At 40.1% G+C, this 23,534-nt stretch overlaps 5 protein-coding genes across 7 annotated transcripts; 2 read left to right on the forward strand and 3 right to left on the reverse strand.

Annotated features, from left to right (window-relative positions):
* Positions 1 to 1,868: 1,868 nt before the first annotated feature.
* On the reverse strand, positions 1,869 to 3,833 carry LOC116203255. Its single transcript, XM_031534929.1, has 4 exons — positions 3,543 to 3,833; positions 3,229 to 3,252; positions 3,021 to 3,096; positions 1,869 to 2,696 (listed from the first exon to the last, which is right to left on the reverse strand). The coding sequence occupies exons 1-4, from the start codon at positions 3,831 to 3,833 to the stop codon at positions 2,155 to 2,157; spliced, it is 933 nt and encodes a 310-aa protein (XP_031390789.1). The 3' UTR covers positions 1,869 to 2,154.
* A 601-nt stretch (positions 3,834 to 4,434) lies between these two features.
* On the forward strand, positions 4,435 to 7,945 carry LOC116206268 (beta-glucosidase 44-like). 3 transcript variants are annotated; one of them, XR_004156653.1, is made up of 11 exons: positions 4,435 to 4,802; positions 4,930 to 4,988; positions 5,429 to 5,504; positions 5,641 to 5,712; positions 5,892 to 5,979; positions 6,106 to 6,358; positions 6,478 to 6,593; positions 6,902 to 7,079; positions 7,236 to 7,267; positions 7,339 to 7,441; positions 7,533 to 7,945. XR_004156653.1 is itself a non-coding variant. In XM_031539093.1 (11 exons), the coding sequence occupies exons 1-11, from the start codon at positions 4,553 to 4,555 to the stop codon at positions 7,808 to 7,810; spliced, it is 1,545 nt and encodes a 514-aa protein (XP_031394953.1). In that variant the 5' UTR covers positions 4,440 to 4,552; the 3' UTR covers positions 7,811 to 7,945. The 3 variants fall into 3 exon arrangements, 2 of the variants coding, with proteins under 2 accessions (XP_031394954.1, XP_031394953.1); XM_031539093.1 differs by having other exon boundaries at positions 4,440 to 4,802; positions 6,902 to 7,119; XM_031539094.1 differs by lacking the exon at positions 5,641 to 5,712 and having other exon boundaries at positions 4,439 to 4,802; positions 6,902 to 7,119.
* A 4,800-nt stretch (positions 7,946 to 12,745) lies between these two features.
* LOC116205039 (beta-glucosidase 44-like) lies at positions 12,746 to 16,282 on the forward strand. Its single transcript, XM_031537475.1, has 11 exons — positions 12,746 to 13,166; positions 13,299 to 13,357; positions 13,816 to 13,891; positions 14,027 to 14,098; positions 14,301 to 14,388; positions 14,528 to 14,780; positions 14,873 to 14,988; positions 15,300 to 15,517; positions 15,644 to 15,675; positions 15,747 to 15,849; positions 15,923 to 16,282. The coding sequence occupies exons 1-11, from the start codon at positions 12,908 to 12,910 to the stop codon at positions 16,198 to 16,200; spliced, it is 1,554 nt and encodes a 517-aa protein (XP_031393335.1). The 5' UTR covers positions 12,746 to 12,907; the 3' UTR covers positions 16,201 to 16,282.
* Positions 16,283 to 17,445: 1,163 nt separating this feature from the next.
* Positions 17,446 to 18,618, reverse strand: LOC116205040 (heavy metal-associated isoprenylated plant protein 21-like). The gene is made up of 3 exons (XM_031537476.1): positions 18,440 to 18,618; positions 18,165 to 18,240; positions 17,446 to 17,914 (listed from the first exon to the last, which is right to left on the reverse strand). The coding sequence occupies exons 1-3, from the start codon at positions 18,509 to 18,511 to the stop codon at positions 17,619 to 17,621; spliced, it is 444 nt and encodes a 147-aa protein (XP_031393336.1). The 5' UTR covers positions 18,512 to 18,618; the 3' UTR covers positions 17,446 to 17,618.
* Positions 18,619 to 20,529: 1,911 nt separating this feature from the next.
* LOC116205042 (putative E3 ubiquitin-protein ligase SINA-like 6) lies at positions 20,530 to 22,850 on the reverse strand. The gene is made up of 2 exons (XM_031537478.1): positions 22,368 to 22,850; positions 20,530 to 21,302 (listed from the first exon to the last, which is right to left on the reverse strand). The coding sequence occupies exons 1-2, from the start codon at positions 22,833 to 22,835 to the stop codon at positions 20,646 to 20,648; spliced, it is 1,125 nt and encodes a 374-aa protein (XP_031393338.1). The 5' UTR covers positions 22,836 to 22,850; the 3' UTR covers positions 20,530 to 20,645.
* Positions 22,851 to 23,534: the final 684 nt, after the last annotated feature.

Below are 23,534 nucleotides of genomic sequence, written 5' to 3' on the forward strand. Positions count from 1 at the left end.
AATTTTCAACTTCATGAAGAAAATAATGCGAAAAACCAGAACAAAAAATATTTAAGTCAAAATTAGAGGAGATTTTGATTCGGCAAAGAATTTGATGATTAATTAAATCAAGTCGAGCATGATCGGTCCATTAAGGAGTAAAACTCTCACAGTATGAAATTTTTGTATCTACAAGAACTCGAATTCAAGACCTTATTTAAGCGAAACAAGTATCAAACCGCTTGAATCAATCCACATTGGTTTAATTCTATTTATTTGGTCACAGAGAAGATGGTCATTATTTCCAGTGACATAATATTTCATATTTTGTGCAATATATATAGGATCTTGATCTTTTTCAAAAAAGAACTTTCCCTACAAACTTCTATATTTACCATTAATTTCGAAGTTTCTATTAAATCTATCGCTAGCACAGATGAATGAATGCCCATGCTCTCTCAGAACATGATAAGTATTGTATTGTTTTGAGTGTGAGAAAAAGATCTCAAATTTTTCTTATATATATTTCTTTTTCTTTGAATCGTTTATAATCCTTATATCTATAAAGGCGCACAACAAATTAAGAGAAAAATGCTATTTGATCTAAGCAAATGGTATCTATACAGAAAATAAACCAAACTACATAAACAACAAAAATCATAAAGACTATGAGTGATTTTGCGTTTCTCTCTAATATGGAATCAATGCCATGAGTTACACAGCATATATAGATTGAGAAGGTCGATTGCCAAAACTCAAAATATAGGAGGCATATTAAGTAAAATTTTGGATTCGATTCCTTGTAAAGATAAAAAATTCACGCTGTGAGAGCTTTATCTCTTAGTGGGCTTACTCGGCTCAATTGAATTAGTAGAGGTACAAATGAGCTTCCTGGTTCAAAAAAAAAAAAGGGGTGGTAGATTCCAATACAACTTAATTTTTAGGTGGTTTACTGCAGAGGGCAAAAAGAAAAATTGAACTTCGAGGACGTGGATGATATTTCAAGATGTGGCGCGGGATGTTTGCAATTATCCATAAGGGAGAGCTAATTCCTTACATTACATGTGCCGGTTTGACTATCTGAGTTTGACCCACGGGTAACCGCCGGCCACCATTCTTTATATTGCTGACACCTTCAAGTACGTACTGAGATTTAGAGCTGGGTATGGTTTAAATATAAAATGCAGAAATTATCTTTTTTAATTGTTACTCACGAAATACAGAATCACATTGCTTCGCTTCTTGTATAAGCTTAGATTCGTGCAGTAATATTTATGCATGGTCTCTTAATTAATTTTCCTTTATACTGGGAACTGCGTGTTGTTTGCTGCATATATTAATAATTTTACTTTTTATTCTACTATATTTGCTTAATATAATAAATAAACGCAGTCAATATTCAGCTTAGAAAACCAGGGCGTTTTCCATTTAAGTCGTGCAAATTAGTTAGGAGTATGTATCGTGTGATTCAAGTGGGTCAAATAAGTGTTAAAGGTAAATCTCACGGGTAACTTAGAACCTCATCCTCGAGCCTTTATTAGCTTAACTAAGTACATGGGGATTAAGGCTAATCTGATGACCGGTTTATCGGGAGGTTTTGTATTCGAAACATGGGTAATTGTATAGCATACCAGTTACAAATTACACGAGTGACCTAAGGGTGGAATTACTTCAGCCATTTCCAATTTCAAAAGGCTATTGAAGCTCGGCCCACGTTCGTCTTCATGCAAAGATGGGCCGAAAATTTGGGCCCCCAGGTTGATTCCTCTGCTTCTGTTATTCTATTAAGGAATGAAAACTAATAGAAGTTTTATCAAGAGAGAGAATAGTACAGTGATGCATCTCTTGTCTAGTGATCAAAAGATCTCCGATTCGATAACCAGTGGGACTATCCGTGCCCCTTTATTAGATATTTAGGATTTATATTTCAATGTACTAGGCCCATGGACCTTCTTTGTAATCGGAAAAAAAAAAACTAATAGAAGTTTCGATCAACGAGCAAATTAACCTCGGTCATTTACACCAATCCCACTGATCAAGATCTTGTGCATGATATATCGACTGAACTAGAGTTAATGGAGAAAATGAAACAAAGGCACCATCGATAGCGACATCGGAAGCACAAAGTCGGCCTTTGTCTTATTAGGTAGGTTCCAACCGCCTGTTCCCTTAGCTCTAATAGGTGTCTGGAGAGGCTAGGGGAAACATGGGGGGATGACTTCCCCCAGTGGACATCGATTCAATCGGTGGATAGTTGTAGTGTGATCCAGCTTGCAGCAAAAATGATGGATAACGGAAGCTTGGAAAGCCAGTTGCAAGATCTCCGTACCTACCGATGCCGATGCCATATTCAGGAAAAGTCCCACGAGTCTCCAGTTTACCGGTCGTGTCTGCATAGTCCCAGAAGGGAAACGTGTTCCTTGTAGTCCTTGTGTTAAGGATACCGTGGCCAAAGTCACCCGTCCAAGGTTTTATGCCGATGTTCTCTTCCATTTTAGCACCGTAGGATGTTGGAAGCATTGGCTCATGATCATTGTGCATCGAGGATAGGTCACTAATTAGAGATCTGATCTCTCTTTTGCTGTCAGCTTCTATAGAAGGTAAGAGCTCAGCATGTTTACCGGAATTCACCAGCTTCCGAACTAAAATCTCAGGATTTACAATCCCAGATACAGTCACGAGTTGCTCTTCTGGATCTATCTTCACTTTGTGGACTCCTGAACATAATTACAAAAAGGGAAGTGAAGATTTAGAAGTCGAGTGACTACTAATTTCGTAAACGAGTAACGAATAGTTGGTCTCAAATTCCTCATTGGTGTTACTCCAGCCAATAGGGACTTCCCAGTGCCGATGAACGGCATGCATTGCATGCCTTTCGTTACTCAATAGTGTTAACAAAAGCTGAGAATGACACAGCTAAGGTGACAAAAGTATAAACAGAAGCGCTGGCAACTTTTTCGAGTAACGAAGAAGCGAAAGACAACATGTGTAACGAGAAAGAGCATTGTGCAGTTTAAAACAGGTGGTCTCGAGCCTCATACCATCGATTTTGCGGAGGAGTTTCTTCACCTTGTGTCTGCACCCTTGACAGTTAACGTGTACTTTCAGCACATATGTCTGGAAAGCAAGACAAAAATTAATCAAACAAATCAGTTAAAATTGACTTAAAAATAGACATAGCAATATGAAAAATAGAGAAGGAATAAGAAGGAGAATAGAACGTTGCCGAGTTATAAATTGGTGAAAAACCTTAATCTTTGGGACCCAATTTCCCTCCGCATCATTTTTTTAGTAATGCCACTGAACTTTCCTGGAAGGAGATCTTGGTTTGGGTCCTCTGGGCTTGTGGGAGGTACTTATAAAGTGAGTGGGGGCCAAAGGGGACAGTAAAATCTTTAGGAGTGACTTGGTCCGAGATACTGCCAACAACATCGAACGACTCGTTCAAAGGTCGTATGTTTTTACAACATTTCACGCGGATTCATTGCAACTCTCACATGTTTTGTGCTTCTACATACTATACAGTTGATTGAGTTGAGCTAGCCCGTCCAAAGGATTTGTACCGCATGAGCATTATGGCCCTGAGATAGCCCCCTGTGAGTTCTTGGATTCACATCCTCTGATCCTGCTAGAACAAGCACAAATGATTTTATAGTCCCAGACTGCCTAAAAGGAAATGAGTTTATGTTCCGATCCTCCCTGGTATCGGTGCAGATCCGAATCCATATGATGCATACCAATACAGTAAAATCTGTTTGAGGAAGAGAAGCTGTTCTCATTTCCAAGGCTTGAGGGACCTTGGTTTGGCGAAAGCCACGAAGGACAAGAGAGACCACCTTGACAAGAGCAGCCATGTGCACCATTAGACTGTTTCATGGGTTAGGTTCTGTCAGGAACACCCATTCGGTTCTTCCACTTAGGACATATATCCTAGAAGATCTGATGAAACTTATTACATGGCATCGGTACGTAGCAGCTATTGCTAGCGTTCCTGATCGAAGCACGCAACCTTGGTATTCTATTTTCCGCGGTTTGCGTACTTTAGTACAACGAAATTTAAATTTTAATAACTAATAAAATAATACGAATAATCTCACTGTATAAAATCTCTTCGATATCAGACGAGTGCGTCCACTATTATATTATATCTTCTTTATAGATATTTGCACCTTTTGATTATATTATAGACATATATTTATCGTGCAGCACGAAATTTTGGGAGCAGCAAATAAATTATCCTTCACCAAACCAAACAAAGCTCCCTCAGTGAACCTGACAGTTCTGTCGGATCAAATCATTACTTAAACTCCTAGGAAAGGAAATTAATGACGAGAACTTGTCCCATTAGAACCTAGAATGCCCACGGAAATGACAGAAAGTGATGCGCACGTGCTCTGTAGTTATATCACTCACCGTAAAAATCCCAATTTAAAGCAAGAATTTACGCCTACAACATCCACTTTTACTGTTTCTCGGATCACAAAGCTAAAGCTTCCCATGTAAATTCATCGTCTTCCGCATCTTCCTCTGCATACTCAGCTCCTAGTCCTGTCGTGTCCCAACTCATCACACCATGAAGCCTTCACTGGTCTTTCTCCTCCCCCATGCTCTCTCCTTTCTCATCCTCTGCTCAGTCTCAGCTCAAACCCATGATGGGCAGCCACCGGCATCTCGGATCAAGTTCGACATGGGAGGGCTCAGCAGAGAGAGCTTCCCGAAGGGCTTCATCTTCGGGACAGCAACCTCCGCTTTTCAGGTCGAAGGAATGGCCGACAAAGATGGCAGGGGACCCAGTACTTGGGATGTTTTCGTCAAAATTCCTGGTCTCATTTCCCAACTTCTTCTCGTTTAGTTGGTTAGGACATGAGTTACTAGTTGAATGAGAAAGAATGCTGTCTGTGTTTGGTGTTTTGTGATTATTGATGATAACTATGACCGTGCTTGGAACAGGAAAGATCGCCAATAATGCGACCGCTGACGTTGCTGTGGATCAATACCACAAGTATAAGGTACTCTTCTTGAATTAGTCGAAACCCAATCGCCGGTGAATGCTGTGTGACCCTCTGGGATAAATGAAATATAAGAAGGTGTCCTGTCAATGCCATAAAAGAAATGCAGCTGTTTGTGAGCCTCGTTCATGTTTCGGGTCCCAACATCCGTTCTGTCTGTTCAGTAATTATTCTCTCTCTTTCTATTTTATGATTTGGTCCAAGATCTGCCTAGCTAGCTGTTTTACTCAGTTAAACTTTTCAAAAAATCAGTATGACATAGAGCTGTGTGTTTTCCTCGAACCTTCTGTTATTGTTCGGCTCCAGGCATGCTCGTGCATGAAGGAGTAATTAACCTGTGACAATTCAAAAAGGCAGCATTTTCTTCTATTTATGATATGATGCCAATTTTCACCTTTTGTGAGGACCAATTCATGAACATTCGCTGACCCGGGATGCAGGAGGATGTTGATCTGATGCACAAGTTAAATTTCGATGCCTACCGGTTCTCCATCTCGTGGTCGAGGATATTCCCAAGTAATATAACTCTCTGAATTCAACCTGAACCATGCTTATTTACAGGCTTGCTGAACCCAATGTGTCAATAATCTGCTCATCCCAAGGATCCTGTATTGCAGCTAGTTCTCACACTATGTCAAATCCTCCTATACAGATGGTACAGGGAAAGTTAACTGGCAAGGAGTGGCTTACTATAATCGGTTAATTGATACCTTGATCGAAAAAGGTCACTAGCCTATGCTCATATGCATCAGAATATACAAATCCTATTTTATACATTTTCAATATCTTGTTATTGCCTATACTAAGGCCTGATAAATGAAAACCTAGATTCACTAAAAGCAATGATATATTTATATATTAATTTTCACTTATGCTGCTTGCTAAGCCGGAACTTTTAAACAGGGATAACTCCATACGCCACTCTTTATCACTCTGATTTTCCCGAAGCACTTGAGGAGCGATATAAAGGGTTCCTGAACCTGAAAGTTGTGTAAGTTCTTTATTCCATGGTTTAGTTATTTTCGGATATTTTATTTTCCGAAGACTCAAACTTGGAGTCTTCTGTTTGAGCTGTCATATTTTTCTGGGTGACACTGGACACCTGCTTCTTCTGCAGAAACGATTTTGCTGATTATGCAGATTTCTGTTTCAAGACATTTGGGGACAGAGTTAAAAACTGGATGACCTTTAATGAGCCGAGATTAGTGGCGGCTCTTGGCTATGATAATGGAATGGTTCCCCCCAACCGGTGTTCCAAGGAGTATGGAAATTGTACTGCTGGCAACTCTGCAACGGAACCTTACGCTGTGACCCACCATTTGCTGTTATCCCATGCAGCAGCGGTTAAAATATATCGCGAGAAACATCAAGTGAGCTTATTGCTTTTTGATTCCAAAGACTATAGATGTCTCCTTTAATACTTATATTTGCAGGATTGGATATACTGTAACAATATTGTATCGCGTATTGTCACTTTATGCATTCTCAGCCTAAGCAAAAGGGCAGAATTGGAATAGTTTTGGATTTTGGATGGTACAAACCCCTTACAAGATCAAAGGCCGACAATTATGCTGCGCAGAGAGCAAGAGATTTCCATCTTGGATGGTAAAAACTCTGGTTCCATTTGGCTGTGTTCCATTTTTGTTAAATTTCTTGAAAGATAACAAAGGCAAGTTTCCCTGCTTTCATGAGAAAATTCATCTTCTGAAGTGAATCCAGTACTTACTAGGAGAAAGGAAAATGGAAAACCAGCCGTCTTCCATGGTCAAACATATCCCTTTTGATTTCCTACTATGGTGTTCCATGTCGTCATCTTGCAAAGTGCAACTTACTGTTGAATTAGAATGGTCATGGTCGATATTCCAGTTTCCAACTTCAATGAAACCTCACTTGAACTTCTGTTCATCTCACAGGTTCTTGCATCCACTTGTATATGGTGAATATCCAAGAACAATGCAAGGAATCGTCGCTGAAAGGCTCCCTAGATTTAGGAAAAGGGAGGTTGATATCGTGAAGGGAGCTTTCGATTTTATAGGCATCAACCACTACACCACAGACTACATATACGATCCTCATCGGCCTAAGCCGAAGGTACCAGGTTACCAAGCAGACTGGAATGTAGGATATGCTTGTAAGGAGACACACGTTCCTCAAAAATTTCATGTGCATTCTGTTTCTTTTTTTCCTTTATTTATATAGTGAAACTTTCTGATCCTTTCTCTCTTTTCTGCATCTTTGGAATTGCAGATTATCGCCGGGGAGTTCCTATCGGACCGAGGGTAACATTTCTTAAATTAACAAAAAATCTTCTACTAAATTGAATTTTACTTGACATAACGAATATTTGCAGGCGAATTCATATTGGCTCAAGATAGTCCCGTGGGGCATCAGAAAGGCAGTCTTGTATGTCAAGGAACGCTATGGAAATCCCAACGTGATCATCACAGAAAACGGTGATGAGGATAAATTTCTTCAAACCTCGAAGATGACTCCGAAAAGGAGTTATGTGCTTTTTCCTGACCTTTCATTTGCTGATAATCTTAGGAATGGATGATCCCGGCAATCTCACTCTGCCCAGGGGTTTGCACGACACAGCGAGAATCGACTACTACAGAAGCTACTTGAAGGAGCTGAAGACGGCGATTGATAACGGAGCGAATGTCACAGGCTATTTTGCTTGGTCTCTGGTCGACAACTTCGAGTGGATGTCGGGCTATACCTCGCGGTTCGGGATAGTTTACATTGATTACAAAGATCTTTCTAGGCATCCAAAGATGTCTGCCTACTGGTTCAAGAAGTTGTTGGAGAGAGAGAACGTTTAGTCCCTTTTAATGCATTAATGCATTAGACTGGTCATCCTTTATGGGCTATGGTGAAACAGAATCACATCGATCACTCCTTGGATAAGCTTAGATTTCTGCAGTAATATTTAATGATCTCTTAATTTTTTTCGATTATAAAAAAGTTTCATGCACCTAATATAATGGAATATATCTAATAACTAATAAAGGGGTACGCATAATCCCACCACGAGAATCGAACTTGCAACGTCTTGGTTAATAGGCAAGAGCGTGTATTACTGCGCTATACCATTTTTTCCAATGGTCGCTCAATTTCCCCGATCTACTGGGGACCATGTGTTGTTTGCTGCCTTATTAATTCGGCTTTTGATTTTCTATGTCTGCTTAATAAGTACTCATATTCAGCTCAGAAAATCAACACACTTGCCGTTTAAACCGTGCAAAGCTAGGAGTATCGGGTTATTTATTCGAGCGTGTAGAATAAGTAGTAAAGGTAAATCTCACAAGTAGTTAACAGCCTTATCCTCGAGGCTCTATTAGCTTAACTAAGTACGTGGCCGTAAGAATTACTCGAGTGATGTCTAAAGCTGGAATTACGTCAACTATTTCCAATTTGAAAAGGCGATCGCTACACGGCCCATGATCAAGAAAATTAAATTTGGGGCCCCAAGTTCTTCTTCAAGCAAAGATGGGCCGAAAACTGGGCCCCAGGGTTGATTCCTCAGTTATTTATTTATTATTTTTTTCTGGGATTACAAGATATATATATATATATATATATAAAGCTTAATACAATAAATATAAATTTCAATGGCCAATGAAAGAACAGGTTACTCCTACAAGAGAATCGAACTTGGAACCTCTTTACCAAGTTTTCCTCAGTTTTTGCTTTTCCATTGCAGACTATTATCATATTACAATTTCCCCAGTCGAAATTTTGATCAACGCAAATTAATGTCAGTGTTCTATACCAATCCTATTGGTCAGGTCTTGTGCATTAAATATCGACTGAACTAGAACTAATGGAGAAAATAAAAGAAAAGCACCATTGATAGCGACATCGGAAGCACAAAGTCGGCCTTATTTAGTAGGTTCGAACCAGTGATTCCCTTAGCTCTAGTAGGTATAGGGAGAGGCAAGGGGAAACATGGGGAAATAACTTTCCCTAATAGTCATCAATTCAACCGGCGGATGGCTGTTGTGTGATCCAGCGTGCAGTGGAAATCACGGATGACCGTAACTTGGAAAGCCAGATTGCAAGATCTCCGCACCTACCGGTGCCGATGCCGTATTCAGGAAAAGTCCCACGCGTTTCTTGTCCAATGGTCATGTCTGCATAGTCCCAAAGCGGAAATATGTTCCTCATAGTCCTCGTGTTAAGGATACTGTGGCGAAACTCACCCATCCAAGGTTTCATCCCGATGTTGTCTTTCATTTGAGCTCCATAGAACATCAGGAGCGTCGGCTCGTGATCATTGCCATCAAAGAGAGGCCATTAACCAGAGATCTGATCTCTCTTTTGCTGTAAACTTCTCTAGAAGGCAAGAGCTCAGCATGTTTACCGGCATTCACCAGCTTCCCAATTGAAATATCTGGATTTACCGATCTGGATACCGTCACTAGCTGATCTTCTAGATCTATCTTTACTCTGTAAACTCCTGATCAAATAGGCAACAAGGGAAAAGACAACTAAATAAATCGAGTGACGACTGATTTAGCTAATAATGAACTTGTTGCTCTTCGATTGAGTTCCCCATGAACCCATGTTTGTTACTTCACCCAGTACGGACTTCCAACATTGCGAATGAAGGGCAACATTACGTACCTTTTGATACTTACAAAAGCTGTGAATGACGCAGCTAAGATAACAAGAGTATAAGCACAAATGCTAGCAACAAATTTTTCTAGTAACAAAGTTAGCGAAGACAAGAAAGATCATTAAGTTTAGTTTAAAGAAGTCATCTGGAGCCTCATACCATCGATTTGGCTGAGGAGTTTCTTCACCTTGCATCTGCACCCTTGACAGTTAACGTGTACTCTTAGCACGTACATCTACATAACGAGAGACACAAATTAATCAAAACACATCAGTTAATTTAACAGGAAATATACATAACAGAATAAAAAAGAGAGAATGATTTAAAAAAAGAAAGAAAGTTGCTGAAAGTTTTATATTGGTCACAGACCTTAATCTTTGGGGCCTCAAGTTCCCTCCTAATCATTTTTGGTAATGCCACTGAATTTTCTTGGAAAGAAAAATGTTGGGTCCCCTGGCCTTGTTAGTTGGAGCCACTTGATAAAGTGAGGAAGGGCTATTGAGAGCACAGAAATTTTGTTTAGGAGTGACTCGGTCCGAGATTACTTCCAACATCGAATGGCTCATTCAAATGTTGTGTTTCTTTTAACAACATTTTTCACAGATTTATTGCGACTCTCGCATGGTTTGAGCTCTTACATACTACACAGTTGATTGAGCATATTGACCGGAGCTAGCTTGGATTCACATCCTCCGATCCACTGGAATGAACATAAGTGATCCTACAGTCCAGGAATGCCTCCCACAAAGAAATGATTTTACATTCCGATTCCCCCCCGGGGCTTTGTTACAGTAACAACTGTTAAGGAAGAGAAGTTGTTCTCCCTTACAAGTCTTGACGGACATTAGTTTGACGAAGCCAAGAAGGAAAGGACACCCATTTGATAAAAACAGCCATGTTCTCCATTAGACTATTTCACGGGTTAGGTTCTGTCGTGAACACCTACTTGATTCTGCAAGTTAGGACACATCCTAGAAGATTTGGCGAAACTAATTGCATGACATTGGGACGCGAATTCCTAACGGTACATATCAGCCAATGACAATGTGCTCGACAGGGAAAATTACTTGAGTGATACAAAACCTTTTAAGTTGTAACGCATACGGTTTAATTTTTTTTTGCAACAATTTGGTACAAAACATATCAAATTGTTTCAATCAAGTCCAATCCGTCAATTTCCGCCGATGACGTGAAGACTTTCTGACGTGGTATGTAACGTGGCAAGTCGTATCCACGTAAGCTCAAATCTTTTAGCATGATATAACAAATGGGTACAAAACTTTATTAAGAAGTAACAAATTGGTATAAAACTTTATTAATATGTGACAAATTGGTTCAAAACTTTATTAAGATGTAACAAATGGGTGTAAAACTTTTATTAAAATGTAACGAAATGGTACAAATAGCGGAACAAAGGAAACAATGTTAAAGCAAGTTAACCTGCTTTAAAGCAACTTCAGCAGCACGATATGGATTGCTTTCCCTTTTCACATCAGCATTTTAAATTAAAAAAATAATAATAGTAGGATCATCAGTGAATGTTGAGAATTAGATTCAGCCTAATAATAAGTTTAAAACTAAAAATATATAATAAAAAAAAAGAATTTGAGGACTAAAATCAATTTTTCCCCTTACTATGACTTCATTATACATTATAATTCCAAAAATCATTCGATTTTTTTTACGTTTTAAGAGATGTAAAATATATAAGGAGATAATTGAGGCATGATAACAACCAAAACATAGGCTCTTTTTTTTTTGGGTGAAACCATAGACAAATATTAAAACACAGAAACCTCATTGTTTCATATCAAAAACTAGTGATCATATTGAGTCATATACTCTAGAAACTACTTAATTATTTACACAAGCAATAATTACTCTATCGGTGCATATTGCAAAATAAAATATTTTTGTCACAAAGCATTAAAATTGTCACTAACAAATTATGTCATCAAATGCATGACTAGTTGTGTGTACTCTACCCTATCAAATTATATGAAATTTACAATAATTTCTTCTTTTGCCATTAAAAAAATGTTTTAACCATTCCGATTCCATTTCAGTGTATGATTTGATTGATAGTATTAATTATAAAAAAGTGATATTATTAGTCAAATTGCCTACCGTTCTAAGTAAAATTATTTGGAGGGTATTCTAAATAATATATGTTAAAATTAGTAAATAATTTTAAAATTATATAATTTTAATATACAACAACATGAATAAAAACTAAATCTGCCAAAAGGTGAGTGCATAACTAAGTATTTTAATTAAAATACTTTTTCGAGTAGGAAAAACAATCTATATTGTGCTGCTGAAGTTGGTTTAAAGCGGGTTAACTTGTTTTAATATTTTCTCATTTGTTCCACTATTTGTACCGTTTGGTTACATCTTAATAAAAGTTTTGTACCAATTTGTTACATTTTAATAAAGTTTTGCACCTATTTGTTACATCATGTTAAAAGATTTGAGCTTACATGGATACGATTTGTCACGTCACGTACTACGTCAGAAAGTCTTTACGGCGTCAGCGAAAATTGACAGATTGCACTTAATTGAAATAATTTGATACGTTTTGTACCAAATTGTTACAAAAAAAAAAGATTTTGCACCGTCCGCATTACAACTTAAAAAGTTTTGTATCATCCGAGTAATTTTTCCGTGCTCGAGACATGCAACCCTGGTTTTGTAGTCTCTGCAGTTTGCATGCTAGTATAGTATTCTCAGTTGATAAGTACTTTTTCGGCGTTCCGCTATGACTGTACATTTCTTTTTTCTTTCTGTACGACCAAAAAATCACGTTGCTACCAAACATATTGTCTACTGTCTAAACCGAGCCTACATTATGGACAGATATTTTTCGTGCAACACAGCATTTTGCAAACAGCAAATTACAATTCTCTACCACACCAAGCACACTGCAGAGGAAGCGCCCTCTCAGTGGACCTGACAGTGTGTCAGACCAATCATTGATTGAACTCCTAGAAAAAGAAATATAAATGACGAGAACTTGTCGCAGTAGAACCAATAATGCCACGACAATGACAGAAAGTGATGCTGGTGTTCATAAGAAGCCAAGCTTATCTCTACAATAACTTCTCCTACCAACATCCGTGCTCTCTAGCTTTATTACTCACGGTAAAAATCCTAATCTAAAGCAAGAATTTATGTCTGCAACATCCATTTCTACCGTTGTTCGGATCATAAAGCCCAAGCTTTCCGTGCAAATCCATCATCTTCCCCATCATTCCTCTGCATATTCCGCTCCGAGTCCTGTCCTTTCCCAACCCATCAGGCAATGAAGCCTTCACTGGTCTTTCTCCTCCCCCATGCACTCTCCTTTCTCATCCTCTGCTCAATCTCGGTCAACTCAGTTCCAACCCATGATAGGCAGCCAGCGACATCGGGGGTCGAGTTCGACATGGGAGGGCTTAGCAGAGAGAGCTTCCCGAAGGGCTTCATCTTCGGGACGGCAACGTCTGCTTATCAGGTCGAAGGGATGGCTGACAAGGACGGCAGGGGACCCAGTATATGGGATGTTTTCGTCAAAATTCCTGGTCCCATTTCCCAAGAATTATACTTCTTCTCGTGTTGTTTGTTAGGACAAGAGTGGACAGATAAATGAGAAAAATGCTGTTTGTGTATTGTTACTTTGTGATTATTGATAACAGTGGTCGTGCTTGGAACAGGAAAGATCGCTGGAAATGCGACTGGGGACGTCGCTGTGGATCAATACCATAAGTATAAGGTACCATTCTTGGATTAGTTGATCATCCGATCACCGGTGAATGTTGTGTAACCCTTTAGGATGAATAAAATATAAGAAAGTGCCCTGTCAATGCCATAAAAATATTGCAGCTGTTTGTGAGCCTCGTTCATGTTTCGGGTCACAACATCCCTCCACTCTGTTTAGAATTTATTCTGTCTTTTTATGTGATGATTTGGTCCAAGATCTGTCTAACTCGTTGTAAGTCACTATTACATAAAGCTAGGTGTTTTTCGTGGCCCTTCTGGTATTGTTCTGATCCAATCTGTCTTTAGACCTTTTTAGTGCCCATTGATGCAGGCAGTCATGCTTATGCATGAAGGAGTAATTAAAGTGTGCCAACTTAAAAGACAGCACATTTTTTCTACTTCTGAGATAATGAAGCTTTTCCCACTTTTTTGCGCGGACCAACTGCAAGCTTTTTCTGACCTTGGATGCAGGAGGATGTTGATTTAATGCACAAGTTAAATTTTGATGCGTACCGGTTCTCAATCTCATGGTCGAGGATATTCCCAAGTAATATGACATTCCAAGTTCAACCCTTACCATGCTTATATAAAGGCTCACTGAACCCAATTTGTGAATTATTTGCTCTTCTCGAGGATCAAGTGTTGCAGCTTGTCCTTACATTATTTCAATCCTCCTATACAGATGGTACCGGGAAAGTTAACTGGCAAGGAGTGGCCTACTATAACCGGTTAATTGATGCCTTGATTGAAAAAGGTCACTAGCCTTTGATCATTTACTTCAGAACATAGCAATTTTATTTGGCACTACTTCTATATCTTGTTGCAGACAACACTAAGATCCCATAATCAAGAATCTATGTTGGCTAGTACAAATTTTATGATGATGTAATAATTCGTACTTCTGCTGCTTGTTAATTTGGAATCCTGAAGGTGGTGATTATATGTGTCATAAGCAGGGATAACTCCGTATGCTAATCTTTATCACTATGATCTTCCTGAAGCACTCGAGGAGCGTTATAAAGGGTTCCTGACTCTGAAAGTTGTGTAAGTTCTGTGTCCCATGTTATAGTTATTCTCAGGTATTGTATTTTCCGGAAGACTGAAACTCTGCGTCTTCTGTTTGAGTTCTCATACTTTTTCTCTTTCATCATACTATGGTAACATTGGACACCTGCTTCTGCAGAAAAGATTTTGCCGATTATGCAGATTTCTGTTTCAAGACATTTGGCGATAGAGTTAAAAACTGGATGACCTTTAATGAGCCGAGAATAGTGGCTGCTCTTGGCTATGATAACGGCATGAATCCCCCTAACCGGTGTTCCAAGGAGTATGGTAATTGCACTGCTGGCAATTCTGCAACCGAACCTTACATTGCGGCCCACCATTTGCTATTATCTCATGCAGCAGCAGTTAAAAGATATCGCGAGAAACATCAAGTGAGCTTACTCTGTTTGAATGCTCATATTTGTATGATGGGATATATTCTGATAATTTTGTATTATGAATTGTTTATGCTATGCAATCTCAGCCTAAGCAAAAGGGGAGAATTGGAATCCTTTTGGACTTTAATTGGTATGAACCCCTTACAAGATCGAAGGGCGACAATTATGCTGCTCAGAGAGCTAGAGATTTCCATCTTGGATGGTAAAATCTTTGATTCCATCTGTCTGTGTTCCATCTCTGTTCAATTTTTTGGAAGAAAACAGAGGCCAGTTTCTCTGCTTTAATAAGAAAAGTCATTTTTCTGAAGTGAATGCCAGTACTTACTTGGAGAAAGGAAAATCGAAAAACAGACCGTCTTCCACTGCCAAACATAACCTTTTCTGTTTCCTAATATAGTGTTCTAGGTCATCATCTTGCAAACTGCAATTTACAGTTGAAGTAGAATGGTCGTCGTGGCGATCGCAGTTTCCAACTTCTTCGAAACCTTACTCGAGCTTCTGTTTGTTTCCCAGGTTCTTGCACCCTCTTATATATGGTGAATACCCGAGAACAATGCAAGAAATTGTCGCTGAAAGGCTTCCTAAATTTAGTAAAAGGGAGGTGGATATCGTGAAGGGTGCTTTCGATTTTGTCGGCATCAACCACTACACCACGTACTACATGTACGATCCTCATCGGCCTAAGCCCAAAGTACCGGGTTACCAGGCAGACTGGAATGTGGGATATGCTTGTAAGAAGCCACATGTTCCTCACAACATTATGTTGCAATTTGTCTATTCCTTTTTTTTCCCTTTAGATGGTGAAACTTTCTAACCCCGTTTCTATTTTTTGCATTTTTGCATTTTCTAAATTACAGATGACCGCCGGGGAGTTCTTATCGGTCCAAGGGTAACATTCCTTGGATTACCGAATAATTTTCTACTCCAATTGATTTCACTTGACATAATGGATATGTGCAGGCAAATACATATTGGCTCTATGAAGTCCCATGGGGCATCAGGAAGGCGGTCTTGTACGTCAAGGAACACTATGGAAATCCAAACGTGTTCATCTCAGAAAACGGTAAGGAGGATAAATTTTCTTCAAACCTTAAATGTGAGCTTTTTCATGACCTTTTATTTGCTGATACTGGTAGGAATGGATGATGCCGGTAATCTCACTCTCCCCAAGGGTTTGCACGACACAATGAGAATCAACTACTACAGAAGCTACTTGAAGGAGCTGAAGGGGGCGATCGATAACGGAGCAAATGTCACCGGCTATTTTGCTTGGTCTCTGGTCGACAACTTCGAGTGGCTGTTAGGCTATACCTCCCGGTTTGGGATAGTTTACATTGACAACAGAGATCTTTCTAGGCATCCAAAGATGTCTGCCTACTGGTTCAAGAAATTGTTGGAGAAAAAGAACGTGTAGTCCCTATTCAGGCATAGACTGGTCTCCCTTAATGGGCTATGGTAAAGAAATAAAAGTGCCTCAATGAACTAACCATCAGCAACTGCTACTGCTTCTAGTTATCGACCTGCTACCTGCTGCAGCTAAAAAGAGCTAAAATGACATACATAGGATTTGAGATATATTTGCGATTGTCAATACTTCGTATCTTTTTAACGCTTTGTCCCGCTAACTTAGCCCGGCTGTCTTTATCAGAATGATACAGTAGCCGTAGACATTGAAATATAAAGGGAACTTCAGTTATCTGATGAGGAAAAGGAAATCCAACCATAGAACTCATTGAAACATGCAACATGCTTAAGACTTTGATATGCGAAGACGCGAATTAAAACATAGAACTCATTGAAACATGAGGTGGGACCAACAGTGAATCGAATCGGATGACATGCTTAAGACTTCAATATGCGAAGACGCGAATTAAAGTTCGGAGATTGTGGTGATTGGCATAATCTTTGGCCACTAATTCCATTCAAATTGATCAACCACTGTCACCAAGATTGCCTTTTGTAATTTCCCTCAATAATTTATGCCCGCCCAACAAAGAATCATATTCCTTTCTTGGACCTTCAACACTCCTCCCTTTTGATTGACTATTTTCAACTTCCTTTCTAATTTATTTATTTTATAATTTGCACTCTTAATTGCCTGAAAGTTCCTATGAATCGTCTCTTTTACCAGCCCCTTTTCAAAACGTCGCCCTTAAAAAGAAAAGGGCACAGCCCCTAGAAAGTAGATTCGATAACTGAGGGATCGAGTGCATGGCGGTGTCTTGCTATTGACTCACCTTAATCAACCACGGAAGTGCGACTCAGCTGTTAAATTGCGCTGCCAACGTGTGATGTAGGAGGCTCGAAAATCCCCTTGAAGCACTCTGTGGTAAAGGTAAGGGCAAGTCGGTTCTTGTTCCAAAGCAGTCGCAGTTAATAGAATGAGAATATAAAACTACATGTAAATATATATGAATTAATTATGGGTAATGTGGTTAACTGTTCAACATCTCTTAAGTCTTACCAGCACATCACATAGGTTATGCATAAGTATTCGCCCAAAAGTTCGACGGATGGATATTATTTTTCGATAAAGTTATGCATCAATTGTAAGTTCTGAAATTGTTGAGGAATAATAATGTGGTAATTTGTGAGCGTCAACATTTCTTTCATATAAAATACGGTCCAGAGCGATGGGAAAGTTAGAACATGAGAAGAGTAAAAGGAGCAAACATCATACACATCGATTTGGTTCCTCGTGTATTTAGTACAATAAGAGTAACAATCATAAATGTAAAATTTCTTTAAACGTATGCGACAATGAGATCGCGCTCTTTAACTATTTGGTTATTGGACCTGATCGATCACTTCTTTCTCAAGGGTTGAATTTCGTCACATGACAGAGCAAGCATTCACGTTCTCGTCGCTGAACATTGATACAAGGCGCTCATGCTCGGGAGGGACGGAGCTAGGGAAGCCCTCCGTCACATTCTTGACGTATCCGGCGGGAGCCCTCTTGTCATAGGCCTGGGACGCATGAGGGAAGTAGACCAAGTGCTGCGGGATGTAAGGCCAAAACTCTGCTCGCTTGCCCAACTTCTTCACCCTCTTCAGCACCTTGTTCGGGTCCACATGCCCGCTCACGGTCACCTGGCTCTGCTTCCGGTTGATCTCCACCTTCTTCACACCTGGTCAAGTAAATATTCATTACATACAGAAGCGGAGATTACTCATGCAACATGAGCTGAAACACATAAGGTGTGAAACCGGTAGATTACGTTGTATAATCGTTGCCCCTCAAAGTTAGAAAGTTAAAACTTGAAAGAAGGAAGTTGTTAATTGAATCACAAGTCGAGACAGGCTAAGCATTTTCTTCGGAAATACACCCCCATAAAACATAATGTGGATGTTAAACTAGAAAGGGAGATGCGGTTGAACCTTTCATGGAGGAAACAGCATTCCGGACTCGTCTCTCACACCCATCACAGTCCATCTTAACTTTGATCTCCACTGTCTGGGACAAGCAGCCAACATGAAAGAAATAAAACCAGTAAATGGCTTGGAAAACAGGAACACGCTCATGGAGCTTGAAACGGAAGACACGAATCCTAGGGTGAACTAAGATACAGGTTTGCAGACGATAATGTGGTGGACAGAAACAGCTCAAAATATTTGGCGCTGCTTTCTCGGGAAACGGAATGATTAAAAATTACCTGCATTGGCTTGCGTTTGCTTCTTGTGCTGGTGACAGTGCAAAAGTTGGAGAGGTAATCAAGAGCCCCCATTGTCTCTCCTTTCTTCTACTTCTTCTTCTTCTTCTCTTCTTTTAGCTGAGAGAGAGAGAGAGATGGAAAGAGAGTTTGTATTGAGTTATATCACTGAGGGGATGGCCATGTTAATATAGGCATAGTAGCTTTTTTTTGTTCGCTGGATTTAGAATTTGGAAAGTGGAGTTTGTGTACTATACAACTGAGGGACACCCGAAAGTGTCCTGCAGTACGTCTCCGGAATCTCTGACTTTCAGGTAGAATTTCCGAGCCTCACAGTCACTTACGCACCTCATTTTCTATTTCTAACAATTACTCGAGGACTCCAAATTTGCCTCCGGAATTCAAAATCCTGGCACGTAATGTGTTAGGACATCGCTAGGTAATAACGAATGACCTTATATAGGAACTTTGCGTTCCACTGTTCATGCTGCTGATTCCATCTGTAAAAAGCGAACATCCAAGATAGACAGGGAATGAAATTACCGAAACAAGTTGATCTGCTCCTCTCTCGGGTCAGTAAATGCCTGTTAACTGTAACAACGCGAGTTTGACGAGCCAAAAGGTGGTCGATTCTATTCAAAGGGAGTTAGGAAGAAGCAATGTCCAGAAGATTAAAGGGTGGAGAAAAGGGGGCATTAAGCAAAAGCCTTGAGGGAGAAAAGACCCACAAAGGAAAGAATTTCCCGACAGAACATAAAGGAGGGAGGCTCTGCTTTTGGATCCATCGGTTTTGTGATTGTTTGATATACTAATTGGACGATATGTTGTAAAGGGGTTCTATGTTCCCTTTCAATATTGTTCAATGAGTGTGGCTTTGCTTTCCCATTATATATTGAAAATCCTTGCAATGATTAATGTGCCTCCTGTTTCTTGATTCTGTACATTTCGGGGCATTGATGTACTTATAATCGTTGTTCATGCATGAGAATCGTCTGGCGGAAACTTTTTCTGAATCAAGGGTGATCATCTACCACTGGAAAATGCGTCATCAGCCCTCAGAATCCGTGTACAAATTCACTAACCTAAGAATTCCAGGCTAAGAAACCAGAACGGAACCAGATGAAAATTCGTGATAGGTTACTCTGAAGTCTAGTAGAGTACGAGGAAGTGGAGCAGATATTGTCATTGACACCTTTGATGATAATCAAGGAGCTTACACAGCTTCAAGGCCGGATGAATTGGGATGAGAATTGCAATTTCTCCTTTATGAAGTCTCGGCTACGACGTTCTACTGAACCATCATGGATGCTGAAACAAAGATAAACGCAAGTAGATATATACAACTCAAAAGAGTAACCTGGCACAAGAATACACCAAAGAACACGCAGGATGAGGTGTAGAAACTAGCTGCTGCTGCTATGCTTTTTCTTTTTTGTTTTCTGACGAAGTGACAAGATCCAACGTACTATTGCTCGTCAGGTTTTCTCTGTCCCACTGCAAAGTTCTTCCTCACGTGGCTCCTATTGGCATAGATTTTCTCTGTAATCAGTTAAAAAGGCAAGACATAATTAAAAGAAGATAATGTCCTATCATCGTTCCAGCATCCATTCGACTAAAAGCCGACCTGTTCTGTTCCTTCGACCTGGGATTCCTACTTGCTCAGTGCTGCATCTTTCCCCGTAACAGCCATTATTTCCCTGTAACATGCCGATGCATTCAGCAGCCACGACTTACTGTCACAAGTTGTAACAGAAGATTGGTCGTTGCTGCTGTCCTGCTTCATTTCCTTTGCCCAGTCGATTGCCGTCCCCAGCTCTGCCCATCCGGACATCCGCGGAAATTAGGAAAAATCCCCTTCATTTACCTCTACTTCATTTTCTTCCGCACATAATTAGATAAACTTTAACTTCATACTTCATTTTGCCTTTGTCATTCTTCACCGTCAACTGAAATAAACATCTTATGTTCACATAAATGTTTCATCGTGATTTTGCAATAACTCGTCTTTCTTTTGAGTATTCACCCTCACAGAACAGTGTCTTAAATATTTCCATTAATAATCTTGGTAGTAGGAGATTTGAGTGATCTGGAAATGACAATTACTAACTTGATCTATCTTGTATTTACCCATAATAATATTAACACATAAGGTACATATAGGGGCAACAGTTCCAAACCAACCAAAGTATTGGCAACAATTTCATCAGATTTAGATCCTTGTGCGATAGTCGCGGATCAAAAACTCCAGCCTCATCGTCACTGCACTGTTGAAGAACCCTTTTGGTACCATAAGATATGGGCATAGCTGGTGAACTTTGAATGGTCCCTGGATGCTCCTTGTGAAGGTCTGCAACTTGAGATAACTCTGCTCATATCTGGCAACAAGATCGTAGAGATAATCGCCTTTCGAAGAAGGGCCGATGCAACTGATTGTGATCTTGTTCCCAAGTGGATCCATCCCATTGGTTAAGAGGAAGAGCACGTCCTCGATCTCTTCCTGTAGAACATGGAACTTGGTGTCGAACCTAAGACATATCGACTTGGATGCATTGAAGCGGAAGCTCGTGCCGGAGCCCGGGTGCTCGAAGCTGAAGTGACGTGATAATTGCTTGGAGGACCCAATAAAGGTGCAGTTGAGAGGGCAATAGCACGGGACATGGGGGCATGACTTCTCGTGCTCCTGCCTCTGGTGGTAGCTGATGGTTTCCTTACAACCATAGGTGGAGAACTTGCAGGTCAGTCGGACCGACTCAAGGACCTTCTCGAGGGCCCGGCACCGATTGTAACCGATAGGCATTAAGCATGAGGGGCACTTGTTCGCCATCTTGACACAGCATGAAGTGCATGCTACATGGCCATTCTCGCACTGTAATGCAAAATTTCAAAAACGGGCTCATCAGAAAGGGAAAATAAAACATCACAAAATATCTGATTTTCCTAAAGTTATCAAACGGTCTTAGTAGGTAGTTTATACAGAGCTAACTGGGCCAACAAAACCAAGACTCGTTAATGAGCTTGCCTTAAGTCACTGACAAAGAGAAATCATCTTTCATCTGATGGATCAACCATTAGTAAAATGAAGTTCTACGAGACTTCACCAAAGTGCAAAGCTCCCCAAGCTCGTCTACTCGCAGTTTGATATTCCCACCAAGAAAACCCAACACCAGAAACAAATTTCTGCCGTTGAGGCATTCAAAGTCTAGCAGCTCATTTCATCAACACCAACATCTCTCTGTCTTACTTTCAACAAGATCTTATATTTCGCAGCAAAATCATTTTTTGTCTCTGAAAGATAGAGCTTTTAATCAACATGACCTCCAACACCACACCAGTTATCTTCAGTCTCAACTATAGGATTCATTGGTTGCTCGATTTTTATTACAGACAGACTATTTATCTCCTAATAGGGCACAGCATGGCAGTTGGAACTGAATCCTCAGGCAAAATGGAAAGGACACATTCATACGCTTGAGAAGATATAGCACACTGAAAAAAAGTATACGCAGTTCCGAACTTTCTGCTGAAACATAGAATCACAGTATTAATTAAATGTTCAAACGAGCTTATCAAAGCTGCCTAAATGAAAAACCCAAGAAAATGGTCGAGAAGTACTATAAGGAACCATGATTTTCAGCCAAAAATATAATCATGCGATCGCCCAGAAACGCCCAACAGACGATCACAGCATGCAGCATGAGGAAACCCAAGAACCCAACATCTAAATAACCCAAAAATTCCGGTAAATGTTCGAAATTTCCCATTCGAACGTCAAATGCAAATCGGTCCACAAGAGATTCAACGGGCTCCAGAAGGAAACCCTAACTTTTACTTGTCGCTATATCAAAAGGAGCCTCCGGATAGAAGAAATCAAAGAAATGGCAGAAACGTGATCGATGAACGAGCTCATGGAGAAGTTAAGAAATCGAAGAACCTGAAAGACAGGGCTCCTCAGGGGCTCGTAACAAATGGCGCAATCAAGAATATCCGAGTCTGTTAGGGTAAAAGTGACGGATCTATCCGAGGCAGGAACTGCTCTCTGTTCCTCTGCTCGTTTATGTTGTTCTTCTGCTTCTTCTTCATCGTCTCCTGATTCTTCTCCTTCTGCTTCTGCTTCTTCTTCTTCTTCTTCTTCTTCATCATCCGACTCGTCCTCTTCGTCCTCCTCGCTGACCAACTCTTCAGCTTCCTGCTCGCTCTCTGAGTCGGAGGAAAACTCTGCTCCTCCCCCTACACGTCCGCCGTTAATAGCGGCTCCCTCGCCTCCGACCGCCCCAAGGCCGCTAGTTTGGCCGGGGCCAGGGAAGGCAGGCGTCTGAAGATCAGTGCGTCTCCTCTTCTGTCTGCCGCCGCTGCTGGGTCCCGCCCCGAGGTCTTCCCCACCTACCGAGAATTTCGCCATTGTTGCCTTGGATCCGATGCACTTCCCATATATACGGCCCGAAACTTGAAGCCCGACCCGCACCCGTGATCGTTTCATTTTTAAAACCCGGCCCACTTTATGTCTCTCTCTCTCTCTCTCCCCTTTTTTATTCTTTTTTTTTTTTTGGGACGGCTAAACGCATTATGTCATTGTGGTTTAACTCGATAAATTCTTTCGGGGTGCATTCGGTACTTCTAGGCTGTAATCTTTATCACGAGTTTCGTCACACTCAAAATACAAGGGTGAGATATCGAATATCATGGAATAGACTGAGACAATATGAATTTATTTTTTTTCTTGAAACGTTGATAATAATTTCATGCATCATGATCGTTATAATGACTTAGATCTCCTCAAAAAAGTCGGTTCAACCATGTCAAGGCCTCGAGTGGAGATCCTCTCACAATTCCACTATAAAGATCCACCAAAAGAGCATTATATCATGTTTTGTATGGGTATTTTGTGTTCCTTGTACTGATATATTAGTCTAATCATGGTTATCTTTGGACTATGATCTTTGATGCTGTGAAAATAGCTACGAAATGATCCAGCAAAAAATGGAAAATAGCTACGAAATGTATCACCTCAAAAAAAAAAAAGAAGAGCTGTGTACCGTCAAATAATCCTTTTAATTCAATAAAGGATACAAATAAAAAATTATTCACCTCTTAATTTGAA

This window comes from Punica granatum, chromosome 4 (genome assembly GCF_007655135.1).
Source record: "Punica granatum isolate Tunisia-2019 chromosome 4, ASM765513v2, whole genome shotgun sequence".
NCBI lineage: Eukaryota > Viridiplantae > Streptophyta > Magnoliopsida > Myrtales > Lythraceae > Punica > Punica granatum.